The sequence below is a fragment of the Cornus florida genome, unplaced genomic scaffold (genome assembly GCF_030987335.1).
Source record: "Cornus florida cultivar Cherokee Brave unplaced genomic scaffold, ASM3098733v1 CherokeeBrave_3.0.0_Hap2_Chr01, whole genome shotgun sequence".
Taxonomy (NCBI): domain Eukaryota; kingdom Viridiplantae; phylum Streptophyta; class Magnoliopsida; order Cornales; family Cornaceae; genus Cornus; species Cornus florida.
The window spans coordinates 85,627,764-85,637,667 of NW_026775571.1; the positions used below are offsets into that span (position 1 = coordinate 85,627,764).

The 9,904-nt window shown below is 37.6% G+C and overlaps 3 protein-coding genes across 3 annotated transcripts; all 3 read right to left on the reverse strand.

The window, feature by feature from the left end:
- Nucleotides 1-727: 727 nt before the first annotated feature.
- LOC132304155 (uncharacterized) lies at nucleotides 728-2,688 on the reverse strand. The gene is made up of 2 exons (XM_059801720.1): nucleotides 1,028-2,688; nucleotides 728-791 (listed from the first exon to the last, which is right to left on the reverse strand). Exons 1-2 carry the CDS (start codon nucleotides 2,022-2,024, stop codon nucleotides 754-756), a joined length of 1,035 nt encoding a protein of 344 aa, XP_059657703.1. The 5' UTR covers nucleotides 2,025-2,688; the 3' UTR covers nucleotides 728-753.
- On the reverse strand, nucleotides 2,683-4,288 carry LOC132304164 (disease resistance protein RPV1-like). The gene is made up of 2 exons (XM_059801728.1): nucleotides 4,030-4,288; nucleotides 2,683-3,936 (listed from the first exon to the last, which is right to left on the reverse strand). Exons 1-2 carry the CDS (start codon nucleotides 4,207-4,209, stop codon nucleotides 3,256-3,258), a joined length of 861 nt encoding a protein of 286 aa, XP_059657711.1. The 5' UTR covers nucleotides 4,210-4,288; the 3' UTR covers nucleotides 2,683-3,255.
- Nucleotides 4,289-4,377: 89 nt separating this feature from the next.
- On the reverse strand, nucleotides 4,378-7,781 carry LOC132276679 (disease resistance protein L6-like). The gene is made up of 3 exons (XM_059778234.1): nucleotides 7,698-7,781; nucleotides 5,865-6,472; nucleotides 4,378-5,630 (listed from the first exon to the last, which is right to left on the reverse strand). Exons 1-3 carry the CDS (start codon nucleotides 7,779-7,781, stop codon nucleotides 4,742-4,744), a joined length of 1,581 nt encoding a protein of 526 aa, XP_059634217.1. The 3' UTR covers nucleotides 4,378-4,741.
- Between the last annotated feature and the right edge of the window lie 2,123 nt (nucleotides 7,782-9,904).

Genomic DNA, 9,904 nt, shown 5'->3' on the forward strand with positions numbered 1-9,904 from the left:
CATACACCCAAAAACACGAGGCGGCAATGCAAATAATGGTCGAGTAGGAAAAACAAAGGAGTAAGACATTTCCAATTAAGAACGGAAGATGGCATACGATTAATTAAATAACAAGCAGTTAAAACAGCATCGCCCCAAAATGCTTTTAGAAGATGCATATGTATCATCAATGTACGAGCTATTTCAATTAAATGCCTATTTTTCTGTTCAGCTATGCCATTTTGTTGAGGAGTATAACAATAAGAAGTCTGGTGCAAAGTACCACGGGAGTCACAAAAATTAGAAATAGCACCTTTGACATACTCCATAGCATTATCAGATTGTAAAGTGCGTATAACACACCCAAATTGGACCTCAATTTCTTTTAAAAATATTTGAAATATGGAAAACAGTTCAGAACGGTCTTTCATTAAAAACAACCAAGTCATCCTTGAATAATCATCAACAAAGGTAACAAAATAAGAAAAACCTGAGTAACTAGTGTGACGAGCGGGACCCCAAATGTCCGTATGTACTAATTCAAATAAAGAAGACCGACGATTAACAATACGAGGAGGGAAAGGCACTCTATGGTGCTTACCCAACTGACAAGACTCACAATTTAAACTAGACACCAACTCAAGGAAAGGCAAAGCAGACTTCAAATACCGCAACGAGGGATGACCTAACCGATAATGCCACTGGTACACAGACATCTGGGAATGTAAAGTAACAGTGGAAGGTTTGCAATCCAAATAGTATAGGCCATTTATGTTACTGCCCCCACCAATCGTCTGTTTCGTGTTGAGAACCTGAAAGACACAAGACGAAGGATAAAATGTGACAAAACAGTTCAGAGCTTGAGTCAATTTACTTACAGATAATAAATTAAAGGGAAAATTTGGAACTAATTGCACAGAGGATAAAAAAATAGATGGGGTTAATTTAATTGTTCCCTGGCCGATAATGGAACATGTTCTACAATCAGCCAGAGTAACAAAAGATGAGGAACTAGACTTCTGAAAATTAGAAAATAGAGAGGCATTACCTGTGAGATGGGTAGAAGCCCCAGAGTCAATAACCCAAGGGGATGCTGAAGTCTGTAAATTGGACAAGCATGCAATATTACGTGATTGCGCAAAATTAACTACATCAGTAGAGTTGGGATGTGTCCGGTTGACTAAAGCATTGAACTCAGCTCGTAATAGTGATAGTGCCACAATGTCACTAGTAGATGCAGGTGATGGTAATACAGAAGTCTGACCAGGAGAGGGATGAGACCCCGAAAGGTCAGAGGAAGATACTGCTTGATTTGCCCATGCTGGTTTCCCATGAAGAGTCCAACAGTTCTCAACAGAATGGTTAGTACCTTTACAGTGGCTGCACATACGAGTGTCACTACGTCCACGACCACGGCGATTGCGACTTCTATCACGGCCACTACTACCACGAGAACTACCTGAATTTCCATCATACCCTCTGTTGCCACTAGGAGTATCACCTGAATTTCCACCATACCCTCTGTTGCCAGTAGAACTATCACGACCTCTAGAGGACTGTGGAAAAATAGAAGGAATCATCATAGCTGAATTTTCTTTCACTCCAGTGGGTGTCACATGTGATTGTTCTGAAACCCTAAGTAAGCGGGAGTAAATGTTACCCAAAGATGGGAGTCCTCCATCACCCGCAAGAATCTGGTCCCGAATATTATGAAGGTTCGGGTGCAAACCAGCAAGAAAAATTGAAACAGAAAATTCCTCACGTTGTCGCTTGAGAACATCAGGATTAGTAGTCAAGGGGTGGTACTGATTTAACTCATCTAGCAGGCTTTTGAAATTACTGTAATACTCACCAAGGCCTTGACTAGAGAAGTCAGATTGATGAGAATGAAATATCTTTTCATACAATGAATATATGCGCGAAATATTTGTGTCCATAGAATAAGTTTCTTTAATTGCATCCCAGATTGCCTTGGCAGTGTTGACAAACATAAAAGTGGATGCAATTGAAGGTTCCATACTGTTCCACAACCAGGACATAACCATATAGTTATTAGTTTCCCACTCCTCATATGTTGCTGATGTTTTTGATGGAGGATCAGTAGTAATAAACTACAGTTTTAGTCGGGCACCTAAAGAAATCTTTACTGCTTGAGCCCATAGTAAGTAATTAGAATTACTTAATTTCATAGATGTAATTTGCAGCCCAACAGGATCAGCATATGTTGCAGAAGATTTAACTCCAGAAGACCCAGAAGCAAAATTTGAATCTTCCGGCATGGAGATGTGAATATGAAAAGAGAAAAAAAAAAAAAAAAGAACTTATCTCCGCCAAGTTACCAAAGAAGTTGTTGAACACGAGAAGGCAAGACCAGAGTTGAACCGGGAACAAAAGAAGATTCGGAGCAGAACAGACCCGGCAAGAGAATCGGACCGGATCCTGAATCGGGTCGAACAGAGCCGGATCCTGAATCGGGTCGAACAGGGCCGGATCCTGAATCGGGTCTAACGGGCCAGATCTTGGATCAGATCTAATGGTCCGGATCCTGGATCGGATCTAACGGGCCGGATCTTGGATCAGATATAATGGGCCGGACCTTAAATCGGGCCCAAACAAATCCAGTTTATATCAACCTAGATTAGGATAGCGAGCACTTGTAGCCAAACACCATTCGTCTCTCAACTCTCTGGCAAGTATGCAGCGGCAGCGGCAACGACGATGGAATAAACAAGCAGCGATGCACCTCGCGACAGCCGTCGGTGACCAAACAACGAGCAGCAAATGACGATGACAGCCGCCGGTGACCAAGCAGCAAGCAGCGACGGCAAGAGAAGGCGGCAAGTAACAAAACTGGGTTTCAGATCTGAGACCAAGCAACTAGCAACGACGAGAGAAGATGGGGAGCAGCGACAACGAGGGAAGGCAGCGAGTTCGTTGACAACCAAAAAACGGCAACAACACCACCGTCGTGAGATCTGAACAGATCTACAAATCTATACAGGAACAATACGATTGCAATTTCCCACCCTCATAATTTTGATCTGCTCTGATACCATGTAGAAATGAAGATTTGTACGAGGATATACAGAGAGTGAGAGAGAGAGAGACCGTAAGAGGGAGAGAGCAAAACACATTTCTCATTTTCATATATTCTAACCCTAAAACATAAGGGGTATTATATACAATACAATAAAGGCTTAATTACATAACAGCCACAAACCCTATATCTAATTACCATAAGACCCCAGCCTAAATACATATATACATATAAGTGTTTCAACAGTAACAATGCGAGGCATGTAACTCTTCAAGTTTCAGTAACATTCCGATGGTACTAGGTAACTTCATTATTGAAGAATGATCAATCTCAAGAACTTTCAAACTTTTTAGGTTGCCAATAGTATCAAGTAAATCGCTAAATTTTGCTGCAAATAAGCGCAGCTCAATTAATGATTCCAATTTCCCAATGGAGTCTGGAAGTTCTTTTAATTGTGAACAATACCTTAGTGACAAGTATCGCAATTTCACTAGCGAGCCAATTGAGTCTGGTAGTTGAGTAATACTTGTAAAATCAAATGTGAGGTCTGAAAGAGATTTTAGATGGTTGATAGAGGTAGAAATTTGAGTTAATGACCCACAACAAGTGGCACTAAGAATTTCAAGCTTCTTCATAGCACCTCTACCAATAGGGACTTCTTGTATAGAAGTGCCATCAATGTGCAGCTCTGTTAAACCTTCCACAGAATCAAATTCCAGAGGCAGCCTCTTAAGTTTAGCACAATTCTTCACATTTAAGAAAGCTAGACTCTTGAGACACCCAATTGATGGGTCGATATGAACCAAATTCTCACAATCTTCAAGAATCAATCTTTCTAAAGTTATATATGCAGAGAAGTCAGGAGTTCTAACCATGTAACCGCAACCTGTGAGATTTAGGACTTTCAACTTTCTTGCAATCTGCGAAATAAGGAAAAAAAGAATTGTGTAAATTTTATTACAGAGAATTATATGATGAGACACACGAAACAAAAGCAGAGAAATTGATGAAACCTTGATATGATTCCAACCCTCCCAGGCTTCTGTGACCTTGCTCCATGATAAATCAATAATGACCAGATCCTTTAGATGAAAATTGGTTGGTCTAAAAATGGGAGGGCATGCATTCCAACGAAGCCATCTTAACTTTAAAAGAAGGCACTTAAAATCTCTATCCAGGTTTGCATAGTCCATTTGAAGGAACCTTAGATTAGATAGGCCTGCAAATTCTTCATTTGTAAGAGGGGATGCTTGTGTCTCTAGTCCAAAGTCAAAACACTTTAACCTTTTTTGTTCCCTGTCGAAAGAGAACCTTTAGATCAGTAAAAAACATACTAATGTTAAGATTATAATAGTGTCCCAAAAAACTAGTATTAATGATGATTTACACTCTCTCTGAGGAAATTCCAGTTATTATTTCAACTTTCAAGTAGTTCATACATAATTGAGTTAGTAAGGTAACAAGAAAATTAGTGCTTAATAAGGGACATCCATTCATGAAGAAGTTGGATCTTACAATATGAGTCTCCAATATGTCAAAGGCTTCATCATGCAACCACACCCTACTACGCTCCCCCGACTCCTTGAAATTTTCTTGACGGACAATATCCCTGCCAATGTCTCTAAGCTGATCATGCATCCTTAGCTCATTGTTGTCTCCAATTTTCACCAGGGACATGAGAAGAAGAACTTCAATTCCATTTTCCGGATAAAATTCGCAGGCATCCTACATGTGGAAAGCAATTCTTTTATCCACTCCAATGAAAAGGCATGCAATATCGAGAAATATCAGTTGTTGTTCATATTCTAATGCATCGTAACTTATTTTCAACTTCTTTTGGACTTGTCCATCCGGTATTCTCTTCAACTTCTTCAATGTCTCATTCCACACCGCTTTACTCTTGCTAGATAAAAAAGAACCAATAATCTCAAGAGCCAAAGGCAACCCTCCAGTTGTGGATGCAACATCTCTAGAGAGAGTATTATAGTCTTCTGGGGGGTGGTCCCTTCTAAAAGCATGCATGCTGAAAAGTTGAAGAGATTGATTAGAATCTAATTCCTTTGGTTCATAAGTCCAATCTACCTCAGGGATATTTAGAATCTCTTTGTTTCTAGTAGTGACAATTATCCTAGTTCCTGAACCAAACCAATCACACTTTCCCACAAGTGCATGAAGTTGAATTTTTTGATCAACATCATCAACAACAACAGGAACTTTCTTCCCAGAAAATCTATCTTTGATTACATTAATTCCTTCGTCCATAGTAGTAATGTCAGCGCATCTCCGTTTTAAAATGGTAGATATAAGTTGATTCTGCAAATTAACAAGACTATTGTGTTGCTGTGCTGTTTCTCTAACATCCGCGAGGAAGCAACAGAATTCAAAATGTTGGGAGAGTTTGTTGTAGATGACCTTGGCTATGGTGGTCTTGCCTATTCCTCCCATGCCATGGATTCCCACAAACCTTACATCACTGGAATGAACACTCAACAATCTCATCATTTCTTCAACATGATTATCAATTCCAACTAAGTATTCACTTACAACCAGTGAGTTCCTTTTCAGTTCTCCCCATACCTTTGAAACAACCATCTTTATCAGTCTCCCTTGATGCCTGCCAAATATATGAGGGAAAAAATGATAGAAAGAAGTTTGAAAAATCATTTGATTGACAATTTTCTGAAAACTTTTGTCTGTAAATTAAGTAAAACTAGTGCCTAATTTCAGAGAACTAAACCAAACAAGTTTGTAGTTGGTGATAATAAGGAAAATATACATGTTAAAGGGAAAATAATCAGAAAAGTTAAAATAGCATAAACAATATATACAAGTAAATGTACACAATTACCCATTAGCAACTTTGCTCACTTCCCATCCCTTCAATTCTCCAACCTCCCTCAATGCCTCCCTCCACCCCTCTACAGTAGCACCATCAAAATGCTTCTTGTGTTCCTGGAATGCCTTTCCATAACTCCCCGTCTGCTTTCGCACATCGGACGGTTCGACATCATAGAAAATGGGTAATATGATTTGCCCCAAAGTCCTCCTACACTCAACAATCTTGGTGAGCTCAAGCAGACACCACTTACTTGAAGCATAGTCTTTGGAAAACACTGGAATAGATATCTTGGAGTGTTGTATTGCCTTGAGAAGCTCAGGACCTATCTTCTCTCCAATGCGAAGCTCATCGTTGTCTCTAAACGTGCGAATTCCTACATCCACAAGGTCGCTGTAGAGGTAGTCAGTGAAGTTTCTATGAGTGTCTTCGCCTCTGAAGCTCAAGAACACTTCGTAGTCCCACCTTACAGGTGAAGAGGTGGGCAATGAAGAAGTGTTCGAAGGTTCTAATGAAGTAGTGTTTAAGGGTGAGGGTGATACTGAAGTGTTGTTGATCTTCTTCTTGACGAAAACAAGAAAGGGTATGATAATTGCAGCAAGTGTGATGAGACAAGATACCTATAACCAATTCTCTGTATCCATTTCAAATGCAGTGAAAGGAGAGGCTTATGCAGTGATGAGTTCTTGTTAAGTTTCAGTGGAGATTGAAGAAATGAATCCTTCAATTTCTTAATTTCCACACCTAAACCAAAAGCCACAAGCAAAAGGATTAGAACCTAAGCCAATTGACCTCCCAATCCACCTCCCAATCCATCCATTAAAGTTTGGTGCTGTCCAGCTGGTATCGAAGGTTAGAAAGGTAGGACCCACTAACATGTGCTTTCTTTAGGTGCTTGGAGGCCTAGAAGTGTACGTTCTAGTCCATGCATTAGAGATTGTGTATAAAAAAATTTTGAATTATTTATTTTTACTTTCAATAATTATTTTATATATATTTTTTTGTGTAAAAATATATCCTTAATAATAATTAATGAGTGTCATATTTAGATTCCACATAATTTTTACAAATCAGTTGATTTATTAATGAAATGAGGAAGAGGGAGGCAAAATGAAATATGCTGATGTACCTGTGTAAAAAAATTGTGTAAAATACAGAACAATTTTACACATTTATATATCTTTCTGTGGAGCCTGGAGGACCCTTCCCATGGAAGTCTGTTTGGCATTCTAAGGCTTCTCTCAAAGTGGCCTTCTTTACTTGGACTTCTGTGTTGGGTAAAATTTTAACCCAGAATAATTTGAGAATAAAAAATTAGGTGGTGGTCAATCGGTGCTACATGTGTCTTAGGGACGAGGAGATAGTGGACCATCTTCTTTTGCATTGCCCCATGGCCAAGGATTGTTGAGATTTGATGCTTGGCTTGTTTGGGTTCCAATGGGTCATGCATCACTCCGCCAGAGAGTTGGTCGAGGCTTGGAGAGGATGTTTTGTGGGGGGCACGTTCGTGATGCTTGGAGGGTTACTCCTCATTGTGTTTGGTGGTGTATTTGACTTGAAAGGAATATGAAATATTTTGAGGGGAATGAGAGGCCTATTTTTTTTCTTTTAAGTTCTCTATTATTTTCATTGTTTTTTGTTAGGTATCAGAAAGAGATTATAAATCTTTAGATAAAATAGTTGATTTTTTGGCCTCTTGCGATCCCCTTTTGAGCACTTTTTATAAATTTTTTATTAAAAAAAAAAAAAATACTATTGAAGATAAAAAAATTATATATTGTACGTTTTTTTATACAAAAGAGTGTTTTAAGTTTCAGTGGACATTGAAAAAAATGAATCCTTCACTTTCTTAATTTTCACACCTAAACCAAAAGGCACAAGCAAAGGATCATATTCCTGCAACCTAACCCTCTCGACCTCCCAATCCATCTCATTAAAGTCTGGTGCTTTCCAGCTAGTATCAAAGGTTAGGAGGACCCACTACCATCTGCTTTCAATTCTGATCTTTTGCAGTTCCTTTCAAGACGTTGTTGCTCATTCTGTAGGCCAACGTCCTATCAATTAATGCACAAGTTAAAAGTGATAAATTATTAGATAGTTTGAAGTCTCGACCAATCACAAGTTATCACACAATTAAATGTGACAACTTGTGAGTTATGACTTTGACCTAGTCCATAAATGTAAAATCAATTTCAAATTGGAGAAGTATGATTTCTAAATAGGATATCCCCATTGTTTTTTTTACCCTTTTTCTCAGGTTGTCATATTTTCTTGTCAAATAATTATCATTATTTGAATAGAATTAGAGATATTGGATAATTAATGACTCATATAATAGTTTTGATTTTCCCTTAAAAACATTTTTAAAAGTCAAAAACGAAAAAAAAAATTCAAAATATGTTTATATTTTTAGAATCTTTGCCAAACATCAGAAAATAAAAACATTTTACATGAAAAAAAAAACATTACTTTTTGTTTCGACATATTTTCATGTTTTAGGTAAAAAAAAAAATTATTTATACTATTTGATAATTGGTAAAGATCTATGTCGAGGTTGAGATCAAGTCCTTCCGACAGGACGTATAAAATAACTTACCAAATGATAAATTATTTTTGTAAAATTTTAATATATTTTTTCTTCGTAAATATTTTACGATAACCAAACACCAGAAAATAAAAAAAATATTTTCTGAAAAATATTTTATATCCAAACAAATAGAGCCTACATGTGTCCCGCCCAATGAATTCGACTTCAACCTTGACACAGACTTTTGCCAAACACCAACAAAATAAAAATAAAAAAATATTTTATCTGAAAAAAAATATTTTTTAAAAAGAATATTTTACATCGAAACAAACCGAGCCATGAAGTGAAATATTTTAATGCTAGGCTATCACACTCAACAAGAAACTCAATCTCCCATCTCCATTGAATTTCCCAGCCGGACTTGTATCTCCCATCAAATCATGCATACCTGTATATCAAGATTAAATATATGCAATAATAAACAAGAGGGAGGAACTCAAAAATAAAGACTACTATCATTTTTTAATAATCAATAAATTTAAAGGGATCAAGAAACGATGACATTTCATTTCTTCAAACGTGGTTAGGAGGTTGGGGAAAGTATTAGTGCAAATTTCTTTGCCATGTGGCATTACTTACCATGAATGTGACTCTGTTCTCAAACTACAAAAGCAACAATTATTACAAGATCAATGAGGGTTGACTTGCTATTTATTTGATTCAAAACTGCACAAAATCTACGAAAACAAAATGCAGGCTTAGGAACTTCAACTTTTATCTACCTCATGATACTTGATTTCAATGGTAAATTGCCATTGATATAAGGACTCGACCCCTATACAAAAAAATCAAGCATTTCCTACGGACTACTAATTTTGGATTCAAACAATTTTTAACAATGAAACGAATAGTATGCAAATATTTCGATCCCTTTCAAGCTTTGAAGTTTGTTCTATAACACAAGATTTCAAACTCTTAACTAAGAAACCAAGTTAAATCATAAAATAATCAATTAACCGTTCTATTGCGAAGGCATTAGATTACCTAGAGCAAAGATTGTCTCTGACTTCATAGACTGATTGAATGCATGAAATTGAGTCATAACAGATAACATCCACAGGAATTACGAAACGATGTTCCATTCACTTCAAACTGAGCTTTAGTCTCGAAATAATCTCAAAGTGGAAGAGATCTACAGAAAGGTGAACACACACACACACTAACACCCCCCCCCCCCCCCCCCCCCCCCCCGGCGAGCAGTACCATAGCTTAACTTCCCTGATATTCAAAATGTCTTCAAGTCCCCAAATTTCACTTAGTTTCTCAGAGTTACGAAGCTGCAATACCTCAAAATTTGTTAGTCTCTACAGATCAGGTATCCTCTACAAGGCTGTGCACGATGATAAGTCCACAGCAACTTCAAGGATTTCAAAGCCTCAAGATCCTCATTCTCATGTAGCTTCTGGCATTGGGAGAGATTTAATTCTTCCACCATGTTTCAACTTTCTTGCAAACTACAAAATAA